The 15,193-nt window shown below is 36.9% G+C and overlaps 2 protein-coding genes across 2 annotated transcripts; one reads left to right on the forward strand and one right to left on the reverse strand.

Annotated features, from left to right (window-relative positions):
* Positions 1-2,295: 2,295 nt before the first annotated feature.
* LOC131151241 (uncharacterized) lies at positions 2,296-3,480 on the reverse strand. Its single transcript, XM_058102493.1, has one exon. The coding sequence runs from the start codon at positions 3,478-3,480 to the stop codon at positions 2,296-2,298; it is 1,185 nt and encodes a 394-aa protein (XP_057958476.1).
* A 3,708-nt stretch (positions 3,481-7,188) lies between these two features.
* LOC131152088 (uncharacterized) lies at positions 7,189-13,712 on the forward strand. Its single transcript, XM_058103715.1, has 5 exons — positions 7,189-7,439; positions 12,728-12,842; positions 12,959-13,048; positions 13,141-13,239; positions 13,327-13,712. Exons 1-5 carry the CDS (start codon positions 7,372-7,374, stop codon positions 13,426-13,428), a joined length of 474 nt encoding a protein of 157 aa, XP_057959698.1. The 5' UTR covers positions 7,189-7,371; the 3' UTR covers positions 13,429-13,712.
* Positions 13,713-15,193: the final 1,481 nt, after the last annotated feature.

The raw sequence follows: 15,193 nt of genomic DNA on the forward strand, positions 1-15,193 counted from the left end.
GAGCGCATCAGCCTTTGTATTCTCGGTTCTTGGGACGCGCTCTATGTTGAAGTGTATGAAGGCATTTGCGTATTCTTGGGCCTTGGCCAGGTACTTTTTCATTTTCTGATCCCTAGCTTTGAATTCTCCTTTCAGCTGCTTTACTACTAACTGGGAATCACTTGACACTTTGATCTGTGCTACCCCCAGTGCTTCTGCTAGTCGAAGACCAACTAGCAAAGCTTCGTACTCGGCGTTGTTGTTCGTTGCTGAGAATTCCAATTTTAGTACATACAAAGTCTCGATACCATCTGGTGCCGTGAGGATAAATCCTGCGCCTCTTCTAGCTGCATTTGATGACCCGTCAACATGCAACGCCCATACGTCTGACCTTCCCATTAATTCGGGGGGTCTTTCTGCTGCGAAATCGGCGAGCACCTGGGCCTTGACCGTAGGTCTTGGCAAGTATTGTATGTCGAACTCGCCCAATTCAATGGACCCCTTCGTCATCCTCCCTGAACTTTCTGGCCGTTGGAGAATTTGTCTCAATGGTAGGTTGGTCAGCACAATTATCTTATGAGCCTGAAAGTAGGGCCTTAATTTTCGTGCAACACAGATGATGGAGAATGCTGCCCTTTCAGTCGTGTTGTAATTCTTTTCTGCTCCACTCAACACCTTGCTAGTGTAATATATGGGTTGATGTTGCCTGCTTTCTTGTCGGACTAAAACTGAGCTAACTGCATTTGCCGTTGTGGCTATGTACAAGTATAATTGTTCTCCATTCTATGCCTTCTTCAACAGGGGGTGGGGAGCTGAGGTACTGTTTAAGCTATTCGAAGGCGTTGCTCTATTCCTCCCCCCATTCGAATCCTCCTCTCTTCCTTAACGCTTTGAAGAAGGGTAAGCCTTTGTCCCCTAAGCAGGAGACAAACCTGTTGAGGGAGGCTATCCTCCCTATTAAGACTTGGATCTCCTTTTTTGTCCGCGGGGTCTTCATTTCTAGCAGTGCTCTTATTTTGTCTGGGTTGGTCTCTATACCTCGGTGTGTCACCATGAAACCAAGGAACTTTCCTGCTGAAACTATGAATACGCATTTTGATGGGTTTAGCTTCATGTGGTATCTGTGTAAGAGTTCAAACGTCTCTCTCAGGTCTTCGCAATGCTTCTCTGTTTTCAAGCTTTTTACCAGCATGTCGTCTACATATGCTTCCATAGTTTTACCGAGCTGATCTTTAAATATCTTGTTCACTAACCCCTGGTACATGACTTCTACATTTTTTAATCCAAAGGGCATCACTCAACAACAATACAGGCCCCTTTCAGTGATGAAAGACGTTTTCTATTCGTCAGCCTGATGCATGGGGATTTGGTTATATCCCGAGTATGCATCCATAAAGATGAGAAGCTCGTGGCTAGAAGTTGAATCTACCAACTGATCGATTCAGAGGAGAGGGAAGCTATCCTTCGAGCACGCCTTATTTAGATTTGTGAAATCTATGCAGGTGCGCCATTTTCTGTTAGGCTTCCTTACCAGGACCACATTGCTTAGCCAATCCGGGTAGTTCACCTCCCTAATAAGGTTTGCTTGCATCAGCTTCGTTACCTCCTCATCAATTACCTTAATTCGCTCCATCGTGAAACTCCTTTTCTTCTGCTTCACAGGTCGGTGGTTAGGGTCCACCTACAACCTGTGCTCTATGATGGCAGGATCAATACCCAACATATCGTTAGTAGACCAAGCGAACACATCCGTGAATTTGTTCAGCAGCTAGCCAAGCTCTGCTCTCAGGGTTTCAGGCATGTGACTCCCAATCTGCACGAATCTCTCCTGGTAGCCAAGTAGGGGTACGCGGGCAATATCTTCATCTACTATGCTGATTTGTGGATATTCTCCCCTTACCTCTAGGTCTTCCATGGTTAGGGTTTCTCTTGCCTCTATTTTTCCTTTTAGAGCCATAACGTAGCAGTTCCGAGCTGCTGCTTGTTCTCCGCTGACCTCCCCTGTTCCATGCGGTGTAGGAAATTTCATCTTGAGGTGGTACATTGACGTTACAGCTCAAACTGCATTAAGAAAAGGGCGGCCCAATATGATATTGTATACCGAGGGCCGATCAACCACCAAGAACTCTGTCAATGAAGTAATTAGCTGTGGCGTTGTCCCCATGGTCACAGGTAGCGTGATTGTCCCTACGGGATGAACCACATCTCCACCAAACCCAACCAGGGGGGTTGCGATTGGTTTAAGTCTTTCCTTTCCTATTTTCATCCCTTTTAGTACTGACCAGAATATAATATTTGTCGAGCTCCCATTATCTATTAATACGTGCCTGACTTTGAGTTTGCTACCAACAAGGAGAGTAGCAATGCGTCATCATGCGGTTGCTGTACCCTTTCTTCATCTCGGCTGTCGAAGATGATATCTTCACCTTGTCTGTTTATTTTGCTGTTTGGTTCCCCTTTTTCTACTGAGAGCACTTGTTTAGCGTACCTTTTGTGATCCCCTCCGCTGTCTCCTCCACTAGCAGATCCTCCGAAGATCACTGCAATTTCCCCTATGACTTGTTCTTCCTTGTCGTTTGCGTTGGGTCTTTTTTGCTCGCGAGGTTCCCTCGTTAGATCTTCTTTTTTGATAAACCTTGATAGGTATCCCCTTTTTATTAGGGCTTCAATTTTGTTTCTCAACTGAATGTACTCCTTTGTGTTATGCCCGCGATCCTTCTGGAATTGGCAAAACTTAGACATGTTTTGTTTATACAGGAGAGTTCGCATGGGTTTGGGCCACGAGACATAATCTTTCTTTCTTATTTGCATCAGTACTTCAAAACGCGGTATATTCAGGGGTGTATAGGTGGAGAACTTACTAAATTGCCGTATCATGTTAGGGCTGGCAAGCAGCATTGCGTTCTCATGCCTTTTTGCGAACCTGGAGGATTCACCCATCTCCTGGCTATTCCCTTTCGTCTTAAACTCAATGTGGCTTCCCCTAGTGTCCATCATCTCTTCCAAGTTGATGTACTTTTGCGCTCGGGCCATCCACTCCCCCATATCAACCCGTGGGTTTTTCCCTAATGAGTACAGGAAGCTTCCAGGTTGGAGAGCTGTGGTTAGGGCTGCCAATGCCACTCCCATGTCTAGATTGCAGACCTCCAGGGTTGACGTGTTGAAGCGATGCATGAATTTCTTTAGTGTCTCCCTCTCTCCCTGGACCATGCTCATTAGGTGAGATGTTGTTTTGACAATCCTCTGACTGTTGAGGAAATGGCTGGTGAATAGTTGTTCCATCTCCAAGAAGGAGCCGATTGATCTGGGTCGCAGGGTCCAGTACCAATCTCTGGCGCTACCCTTGAGGGTTACTGCAAAGGCTCGACACATAATGGCATCAGGAGCGCCTTGCAGTTGCATTAGCACCCTAAAGGTATCCAAGTGGTCGATTGGGTCGGAAAGACTCTCACACCTCTCAAAGGTGGGCATCTTGAATCTGTTGGGCAGCGGGACCTTCATCACTTCTCTTGTGAAGGATGGCTCCGAGGGCCGTAGAGACGCTTCCCCATAGAGGAAGTTAGTCTTGCCATCTTTCCTCGTTTTTTTCTCTCTGCTCTATCTTTTTGATCCTCTCCTCCAATTCTGAGGATCTTTTTTGTTGGTTGACGTCTACGCTATTCATGTCTTCTATCTTTTTGGTAGGGAAAGTTTTCTTCTCGCTCTTCTTTGTTTCATCTGTTTTCCAAGGTAGATCTGGACTCACCCATTGTTGAAGTGGGGCGCATGCTTCCTAACTCTTTTGGAGTAAGAGCAGGTTGAGCATGTCATCCATTTTCTTTTGGAAGGCGAGGAACTCCTCCCTGGTGACTCCTGAAGGATCTACAGGTGTAGAACGGATTGACTGGGCTGACTCCTTTCTAGTGGGGCCGGAGCTAGAGCCGTGTGAGGTGGACATTTTTTTAACGTCGGAGGGGGGAGCAGGAAAAGTGCCTCACTAGAGTGGTTTCCCATAGATGGCGCCAACTGTTGCGGGGAAAAATCGGTGACGACCAATAGGGGTGCTCCCAGATCTTCGGTGTCCTGAAAAGAATAGAAAACAAAAAAGGCTTGGAGGACTCGGGGTGTACTCCGGGGGATCACTCTGATGTCTAAGTAAGAGGGATACTCTAGAGAGGCTGAATGCAACAGTAGAATAGGTTGAATGACTTCCCTTGGCCTCTTCCCCAGATCCCTTCTTATAAGAGCTCGAGTTGACCCTTGGTTGATTCGTCTTTATTGCGCCGGGGGGAGGGGGTGAATCGCTCCCAAGTCACAAAGTGCTTGCGCCCATCACTCGGCTATTTAAGCCGTTGGCGTGGATCTCTCATCCTCTTTATTGGGTTGGAGCTGATTGCTCGTTAGAATGTTTGACCCGGAGGAGGCGCGGGCCAGGTGTTGACCAGCTCTTATTAGCTAGACTATTTTGGGCGTATCATATATATATATATATATATATATATATATATATATATATATATATTTAATCACTTTTTTTTTTCTTCTCTTTTTTGCACACTATTGGCTTCTTTTTGCAAATTCTCTTTCATTTCTGTTAAGGAATTTGTCGTATCTAAATCTTTAGACATTCCTTGGCACAAAGTAGTCTGACTCAAAAGACTGGTTCGAAAGCATGCTTTTATTATTTGGTTTGCCATTTTAAATAGGGCTCCATTTTGAATAGCCTCTCATTGTTGGCCAAAAGCCTCACTTGTGTCATTTGCCATCATCTTTATGAAGACAAAGACCATGTCTTCTTCAATTGTTCAATCACTAAACATATCTATTAGAACTTTTGTGGATCAACCTAGACACTTTCATTTTTGGACTAAGAAAATAACCTAGATTTCTTCTCCTAAAAAGTCCAATGCAGGGCACATAAATAGGCTAATTTGGTCTTCTGCAATACATAATATCTAGAGAGTGAGAAACTACTTGCTCTATGCTCAAAATTTCATCAACTTTGAGGAGATAACTTAGAAGGTTGTGCTAGATGTTAAGATTTTATAGAGTCAAGCATTTTCTCTTTGTTATCTTTGTTTTCCTTTTCCTTTTATTGTTTTTACATTTGTTTTGTATTTGCTCTCTTTTGCTAATAAAGTTTTCTCACCTTTACAAAAAAAATAATATAAAGATTAGTGGGGCAAACTATAAAAGAAAGTAGTAGAGGAAGAATTTTATTGGAGTTTTTTTTTTTTTACCAATGTAAGTTTATAAGAAATACAAAATGTAAGAATATGATGGTTTTTAACGATGAGGAACTTATTCTCAGTAGTGGGGACCTAAATTGATATGTCGTGATAAAATATTGGTGAACAATAAAATCGCTAATATTGAGGCAACATCATGTTCCTACTACAACTATACATTATGCCATGTCTTGCAAAGGCCACTATACCTTAAGACAAATAAGAATTTGTTAGAGAATTTTTTTTTAAAGAAAAATAGAATTTGAGAGTATGAAGTCATTGAAATATTTTAAAATCCATTTGTAACGCTATAAGAATCAACAAAGTAGAATACGTAGCTATGGCTAGTTTTTTGCTTCCTTATGTATTAGATGCAACCAAGTAAAATCACATATTGGGAATAATGTAGGAAGAAGAGGAGAATGAAGACAGAGACAATTAAAGAAGAGGTTGAGTGTAGAAGTTGTGTGAGTGTCTTGTTTGTTCAAAAAATGGGTAGTTGAGGGGTAAGTGTTTGTAATTTAGATTGTAAGTGAAGGACATGTTAGGAAATTAGAAAACCAGACCAAAGGAAGGGGAATGCCCTTTCTAATAGCTGAGATTGCAAAGGGAGTGCCCCCTTTCTTCCTTTGATTTTTAAGATCCCTAAAACGCCCTTTTAGCTAATGATAAATGTTTTTAAAATGTCCTTATAATTACCATAAATATTCTAAAAATATTTCATAACAATCCATAACTATTCTAAAATAATATTTTTTAAAATTATTATTTTTCTATTTATTTCATATATTGACATATAAGTATATTTATTTATTTATTTATTTTGTTATATTATATTTATAGGCAATAAATATTTACCATTCAAAAGCCATGGAGTACCTGCATCATACATGCCTGCAGTTAGTTCTTTATTAATTTTTTAAATTTCTTTTATACATATATTAAAAACAAAAATTGCTAAGGTAATGTTTGGGAGTATGAGTTTCGAGATTTGAATTTGGATTTTTGTAGATTTAAAAGAAATTCAATACAATTATGTAATATATTTTGTTCAAATTTACACAAATTCATATTCAAGATCCAAAGTTTGTGCTCCCAAAAACGGGGTAAGAAACATTAATTTGTGTATTTTAAAATTTTTAGTGATCTCTAAAAAATAATTAAGACCAATATTCTCAAAATCTTGTCCTAAAAAATATGACCTTAAAAGCCATATGGGTAAATGTGCAATTCTTGACGTCAATAATCCTTTTAATCCACAATTAAATTCAAGCAAACCAACAATAATCATTCAAATTTTACTTCAGTTGTTTCAAAAGTTCAAAAATAAAGATAATATACCAAATTTGATCCCAACTTTTAGAAATAAAAAATAGTCAAACACATCATACAAACTCTAATCAATTTCTAAATTCAAAATAAACAACAAATTAAACAAAAGGGAAGCTAACCTGTAGTTTTAGGGTTTCTCAAATTGGACCCAAATTTTTTTAATAGTGTATGAAATTTGACTATTAATAATTGGAAAAATTATCAAATAACAAGATTAAACTTTAAAATAACAACACATTCAACTAAAATTACATTGTAATTCAAACAATTTCAAGGACGGAAGAAGATGACATCGAGGGGAAAAACATCATTTTTAAGCCTAAAAACACACAAATTCTTCAGCCCATAACAACCATCGACACAACCTAAATCTCCAACAGTCACTAATGACATCCTTGCTTGCCATTGGATGATTATAGAAGAAAGTAAGAGGTTCACTGGGAGAGGAGAAAGACAAGTCACCGAACGCATTGGTTTATTGAAGGTGAGGGAAAGAGGGTAAAATAGCTAAAAATTAATTGAAAAGTCTATTATTTGAAAGAGAGTAAAATGACCCGAAATTCCAAGAGCTAATCTAAAATTATCTACCCAACTAACATGCATGTCAGTTAGAAATGAATTAATAAATATGAAGTAAAACCAACTCCTCCTTCCAAACACTTCATTCTCAAAAAAAGAAAAAAAAAAAAACCTAAAAAAGAGTTACATTTATATATTTCTCAGTAAAATAATATTATTCGGTTGAAAATCTCTCCGTCCCTACCTAACGCTCACCGTCTCCCTTCTTTTTCTCGACGGTGTCTGTCTCGTATCTTCCATCGTTCGTTCGAGAGAGAGTAGGGTCCGCACAACAATGGCGTTTTTATCATTCGTTGGGAGAGTTCTTTTCGCCTCCGTGTTCATACTCGCCGCTTGGCAAGAGTAAAGTTCTCACTTTTTCCTGTTGTTGATCAGATCTGCTTTGTTTTTGTCCATCGGTGTATGTGTTCTAAACTTTTTTTGGGGTTTTGTAACTCGACGGCTTTGATTTTGTTTCTGTGTCGCTTTTTACTACTTCCCGCTTACGTTTACTTCTATGTGTTAACATCAGATCTGATGAGTTTTAGTCGATTTGGTATATAGTCTGGATTTATGTTCTATAAAAGAGTGTTTGAAGGGATTACTTCTTGATTACTCTGATTTTAATTACTGCGACGCTTCTAAGCTGTCATCTGTTTCTGAGTTAACGTTCAACCATTTGCTTTCTGTTAAACGCGTGAACTGAGTAATTATGAGTTGTGTTAGCTTTATTAAATGCATGTATTTGTGGCTCAGTTTAACTTGTCACCGTAATGATGAATGCGCAACATTTAGGATGCTTTGCTGTCAACGCACGCAAATAAAGTACTGACACTTTCATTTCAACTCAACTTTGAACACTACCGAGCTGAACCTTAACCCAAAATGTTGATGTATGGCTAGATGATTCTTTTTAAAAATCATTTCAATCCATCAAGGGCTTCATTTTCTGGATTTTTTAATTTGAAAATATGTGATTTTGCAGAGCCTAGGTGGTGGAATTTGTATCTGGATTAAGACCTAATTAGAAACGACTGAAGTAAGACCTAATATTATATTGTCATTGGTTCCCAGAATAGAATCAGATGAGAATGGATAAATATAGGAATATAATTGTTTCCAAAAAAGGCAGTGTCATTCAAGAATCAAGACAAAGGACTATGTCAAAGTTCGTGTTATTCTAATCAACATAGAATAACATAGAGATTTCCATTTTGATAGTGAGATTTGAGAATGGTCATTCTTTGTCTATTCTATGTTTGAAACAAAACCAAATTTTACATGATCACTTGCCTCAAAAAAGCAGTTTATCCAGTTTGAGTATTTGTAAACTACCATATCATAAGAATCAATTTAACTCCTTATTTTCGTTGGGTGATCACTGTAGTTACCCTTCTATGTGAGGTTAATTAAACTCAATGTGGTTGAATTACCTTGATAGCGTCCACACACCATCCTCTTGGCTGTTCGCATCAAAATTTGTTTAGTTCCTACATAACAAACAACAAAATCTCACCTAATGTTTGGTTAAATTGACCAGGCCATATAAAATGGTGGTTACATTGACCCAATTTAAAAGGTTGATGACCAAATTAATAATTGGACCTTGGTTCCATAGTTTTTAAAGTACTTAATCCTTAGTATTGTCAAACAAGAAATTGGTGTCTAAAAATTGATACTTGGACCTTGCTGCAGTGGTTTTAAATTAGCTACTTGACCCTTTGTATTGCCAAGATACGTGATAGAATTATTTCAATGCCTGACATGTTTATGATGCTAGTGCGTTTTTGTTATGTTTATGCTGCTAGTGTTTTTTTCTGTAATGTCCATGATACTAGTGCTGTTTTTTTTTCAATAATTTTTTTTTATAGAAATTATGCACTTGTTAAAATTTATTAATGCTTTGTTGAAAATTGTCACTTCACCATTTTATCTCTATCCATTGATCATAAGGTGGTGTTACAAGTGTTGTCTCATTGAAATATTTGAACATATTGCTGTAAACTAATCATTGTTGTTGCGTTCTTCCTCCATTTCCTCCTATGCTTTTCAGCCCTTCTTTTTGACGGTCAACTCTTAATCACACAACACATGCTCTTGTTATTGAAACTTAATGTGTTTTTGCATTCAATTTAGAAAATCCTTTATTGTTGAGATATATATTGCATGTGTTTTAAGGTATTGTTGTTGTCAAAATTGGCAAGACTGAATGTCTGCTGGTTTGCAAAACAAATGAGCTATGTAGGACCCAAGGTTGGACTTTGGGTATCATTCTAATGCTTAAGTTAGGAAATAGGCAAATAGAGAGTGATTGCAAGTGTGGGCAACAATAGTAGAAGTGGTTGTGCCCCTTACCTTCACCATAACCTCCTTTATATAGGTGAGCTTCCCGTAGTTTTGATGCTCCTATTGGGCTGGGGGTTATGGTTTTCTGTGTTGGGGTTACAACCTGTTCACTACCATCCTCAACTCCTTTGGGGTCATACATGTGCCCACACACCCCCTTTTTTCCTAGGACAACCCAATCGATTACCTACTAAATAGACCTTGACCCCTTGCCATCGTAGGGTGTATTTTTGCCCCATCAACATTTTGTTCTCCTTAGTTGTTTATGTTGAGGTTTTCCCGGTCCAAGAATCTGAGGACCTTAGCTAGAGGAGAGATGAGGGCCAATGTCCACTTCAGTCCAACAATCTAAGGTTACATCAGTCCGATGTACAAACTTGACAAAATGTAGAGTCCAAAATCCACTTCGGTCCCAGAATCTAGTGTTCACCTCGGTCCAAGAATCTGAGATTCACTTTGGATGATTACCTAGAAGTGCAGAAATGTTATATATAGAGAAGAAAAGAAATTTCTTCCATGAACTAAGCTTTGAAAATACCAATGTTATAAAAGATGAAGGCATAAGGCAAGGTGTTCTAACCCTTAAGAAGCAAGATGTAAGCCTTAAGGCATTGGGGCGTAAACTTTTTGAGAAATTTATTTTTAGATAAAAATATGCGAATAAATTACATATATTTTAAAAATTAATAAAAATTAAGAAAATTGCAAATATAATATAAAAAAATCAAATATAATTTGCAAACTACTTGTTAGCCGTTTAAATTTTTTTTTTTAAAAAAGGTCCAATGCACAAAGCTCCCGCATATGCGGGGTCTGGGGAAGGGGCAGACCACAATGGGTCTATAGTACGCAACCTTATCTTGCATTTTTGCAAGAGGTTGTTTCCATGCTTTGAACCCGTGACCTCCAAATCACATGACAACAAATTTACCGTTGTGCCTAAGCTCCCCTTTGGCCATTTAAAAAATTGCCAACCTGAATTCATTATGTAAATCATGATAAGAGATAGCTGTAACATTACAAAGTTCACATTATTTTCAAGATCTAAGATACAACTCTCAAGTATTTTGGAATGGTTGAGGTTCAAGAGTTTTAGAAATGAACTCTTATTATGACTTTCGTTTTATATAATCTTGGAGTTAAAATTTTTAAGCCAAATAAAGCTTGAGGACCACATGCCCAAAATGTGTAAGCCTCAGCTAAAAATGCACAAAAGGCGTGCCTTCTGTACAAATGTGCAAGCCTTAATATGTAATGCATTAGCCTTTTTGGAATTTGGTATTTTAGAATGAGCCTTAAGGTGTTTTAGGCATACCTTGCCTTGAGACAAGCCTCAAGGCGAGCCTCGATTGAGCCTTTTAAAACATTGGAAATATAGTACATTTATACCTAAAAGTGCTTTTCAAGGTGTGGGAGGGCATTTGATGAGGGTAAAAATACAACCTACCATGGCCAGGGCTTAAGAGCTTTTCAGTAAGGATTCCACTGGGTTATTCCAGGAATAAAAGGGGTGTGTGTTAACCCCAAAGGAGTTTAAGGAGCGTAATGATGGGGTTGTAACCCTCAAATAAAAGGCCATAACCCAATTCCCCATAGCAATAGGGGCATTGAAGTTAGGGGAAGCTCATCTATGTAAAGGACGGTAGTGTAAAGGTAACGGACACAGCCACTTCTATTAGCGTTGCCTACACTTACAATCTCTCTAAGACCTAAGTATCTCTCTTCCTAGTCCACGTCTTGAGCATTAGAGTGATTCTAGAGCCCACTCTAGACCCTTCTATAGCTTGTTCTTTTGTTTTGCAGATTGACAGACATTCAGTCCTAATTTTGATGGCAATGAGTATCTTTTTATTTTCTTATTTTTTTGGTCCTTGATCACGGATTTTGCTTTATAATGGAAGGAATGAAGTTTTCAAGTCAAGTCATGTAATTTTATGTCCAAAAACATTGAACTCACTATGGTTTTTTGAGAGGTTTTTATTTTTTATTTTTTATTTCTTCTTCTTTTTTGGATTTTGTTTTTGGGAGCATGAGTTGGTGTTTTTTTGCTTATTTATCATGCCAAGTGCACTAAAACCCAAAAAAAAAAAAAAATGCTGTGAACAAGCCTAAATCTTAACTTCTCAAACTTATTAGAATGCGTCTGCTCTGTAGATCATAATAGGTTTCCCCTTTTCAATTCTACTACTTTGTACAAATTTGGAAATGCAAATAGAATACTTGTAGTTAGAAATTTACTATTTTGTGATATTTTGAGTATGATTTTGAACCTTAGAGAATTAATTCAATATACATTGCCAAGAGGAGTACTCTTGAATTTTCAACATAGGAGTGTTGTGGAGCAATATTCTTGATAAATTGATGCTTAGTTATTTTTTTTGGTGCGCTTCTAGCCCAAAAAAAAGGATCATTGCCATATTATTGTAGGGTATGAAGGCCATGGCAATGAATGTGTAGAAAATAATTAATTATATAGATAATTGATGTAGCAATAACACCTAAATATGCTACTAATATCGCAACTTGAAGTTGCTAAACATGTTTATTAACTAAGATAGTTTTTTTCTCTTTTCCTTTTTTTTTAAAAAGTTGGCAGCTGAGATAGTAGATTCCTCTTTTTTTTTTTTTTTTTTTTTTCTGTTTCATCATTCTGACATAGCATGCAGCCATATATTCCTCTAATGCGTACATATAGTGGGAAAGAAACGAAAACCCTTTTTATTTTTTATTTTCCTGTGCATAATCCCTAAACTTAAAGGTTTTTAGAACCTTTTTTTTTCCCCATGTTTTGCAAATTCATTTGGTCTATGTCGATGTCAGCATTGAATTGATATTGCTTTAGGAATAGAGTTGCTATACTAAAATGCCTTTTGACCGTGTTCATTGTTAAAATCTTAACAAGGATCAGAAGCTTTATACCTTTTTTGACCATGTATTTTAATGCTTTTTATTGATTTATTAATGCATATTAAATTTATGCACTTGAAATCTTGAATTAATAGTGCTCAGATGCCTGTAACCGCATTATAGGTTTAATGAATTTGGTGTGGATGGAGGGCCAGCAGCAAAATTTCTCAGAACAAAGCTTTACTTATATTCTTTTTCCTTTTTTTTTTAAAGTTGGGTTTATATTTAGAGGTGTCTAAAATACCTTTCGACCATATTTGTCGTCAAAATCTTAACACGGATCAGAAACTTTATACCATTTTTACAATGTCTTTTAATGTTTCTTTGTTGATTTATCAATGTATCTTGAATTCTGCAGTTGAATTAATAGTGTTTTGATGTATTTGGCTGTATTATAGGTTTAATGAATTTGGTGTTGATGGAGGGCCCGCAGCGAAATCCCTCAGACCAAAGCTTAATGTTTTCTTGAAACATGTGTCAACCAACACTGGCTTGCAGCTTCCACAAATTGAAGTGAGTAATGCTTGTTCTTTCTCCTACTGCATACAATCAGGATTATCTCTTGATGATTCTACTTTTGTTGCCTTTGTGCAAATATCAAAAGTAACTTGTGGAGATCTTATTTGCAGATTAGACACCTTGTTGCAGCAGCTATAGCCTTGAAGGGCATTGGAGGCCTTCTTTTCATTTTTGGCTGCTCTATTGGAGCATATCTCCTGGTTTATCATCTGTGTCCTTTTTTTCTGTTATATTAATGCATAGGGAAACTAGTATAACCATGTATTGAGTGTTCCACCATTATCTGGTGCAGCTTTTGCATCAGGGAATTGTTACTCCAATCTTGTATGACTTCTACAACTACGAAACTGACAGGAAAGAATTTGCTCTACTCTTCATCAAGTTCATGCATGTAAGGAAGACTCTGCCTGCTGGAAAGGATGATATGGAATGAATGAATGAGTGAATAATATGTATGATTTTATGTTTTGTTTTGCAGAATTTGGCTCTGTTTGGAGCTTTGCTTTTCTTCATCGGCATGAAGAACTCAATGACAAGGAGACAAGTCAAGAGGAAGGCTACCAAAACAAAAACAGTTTAGGAACAGCATGGATTGGTCTGTCATTTTGCTCGGGCGCCAGTTGTAGGGATGTTTTGTATGCTTGTTATTGGACTTTTTTACCATTTACTTTTTCTTAATTCTTTCTTCATTTCGGGCACTTGATATCTTATTCCATTTGAGATGTGAATTTTTGTTTGTTTTGGGGGCAATACATGAACTCTACTCAAATTGAGGAGCTAGAGGGCTACAGATACACCTAACTTTGTTCGCTGTGATTTCAGTATCACTCATATTGGGTTTTAAGAAAAAGTCATTTTCAATCAGCTGGATGTTTGAGTTGGCGTGCATGGAAGGATGAATATAGTCTGTTTGGGAATGTGTCTGGCGCTGTGTATTTGAATTTGGGAACTCCAAATATAGAAATATAGATGCACTGTTTGGAGTAACACTTGGGTGAACACATTTGGATTTGACCCAAATTTAGGGTGTACTTCATTCACCCAAATTCATGTATTTCAAATTCATTTTTCACTCAGGTATTTCAATCCCCCAGTTTCATTTGGAATCCATCTCTAAGCTCCAAACCAGATGCCCTGGGTCATACTTCTCCAAACCCTAGTAATGCAGATCGCAAATCTACAAACCCTAATAATTTAGTCTTTAGACGGAGTGGGAATTGAAGGCAACATTATAGGGATTATTGACTCCAAGTCTATCTCTACCAAAAATTATTTGAATTTATACTTTATGATGTGCAATGTAAATTTGACTGGGAGGATTTGTGGCAAGATTACCGGTTTTATTTATTTATTTATTTATTTTTGTTGTGTGATGGAGTTCATGAATCCATAGCTTTGACTATAATTGAGTCACATAATTAATAAGCAACAACATATATGTTATACACATTAATATACATTACAATGTATATATATATGTTACAGTATGAGGAGAAAAAAAATTAATTCTTAGGCAAAAAAAAAAAAAAAAATCAAATCTGCTGTTAAGATCCATATTTATTTATAATGTAAAACAGATATATAAAATGTCCTCACTATGAAGATTATTATATTAGGTCTACTGAAATAGAATGATGAACAATCCAAGTGGTGCAAACTTTCTCGACACGATACAGTAAGTTATGTCCTTCGGCCATTTTCAGGGTCGCATTATGGACAGTGGCCCAGAGACCTGATTGCCTTCACCATTATTATATTATTATTATTATTATTAGAGTTGGAAGAATTGATTGCTTGTCTTATTATAAAAGATTTTAACTTTTTCTGAAATTTGGTAAAAGGTCAGTAACATTTGAAGTTTAAAAAATTTTGAGATTTAAAAAATGTGATTGAATTTTTTTTTTGACATTTAATTCTTATTATAAAACATAATAATTTTTCTTGAAATTAGGTAAAAGTTAGGAACATTCCTTAAGATTTTAAAAATTTTATTGACACGCTATAAAAATATCATTGATTTTTCTTGACATTTGATTTTTGAGATGCTTACATCCCTAAAAAGATTTATCTTTTTATAAAATATAAATAGAAATTTGTGTGTGTGTGTGTGTGATTTTTTGATAAATCTTACGTAAAATTTTTCAAATTCTTAAAATTATCAAAAGAGATTCTTATAATTTTAAAAGCGTCAAAAAAAAAATTTATATATTTTAATCAAATCTAAGATTAAAGTGATTTTGCCTTCTTTCAATGGGTACTAAAATGTGGGATGAGATAAAGTTGGTGAGAACTAGTGGTTAACTGCAGACAAAAGCATCTCAATCAATTAGGGTTGAAATTAAAAA

This window comes from Malania oleifera, chromosome 3, assembly GCF_029873635.1.
Source record: "Malania oleifera isolate guangnan ecotype guangnan chromosome 3, ASM2987363v1, whole genome shotgun sequence".
In the NCBI taxonomy this organism is placed as follows: Eukaryota; Viridiplantae; Streptophyta; class Magnoliopsida; order Santalales; family Ximeniaceae; genus Malania; species Malania oleifera.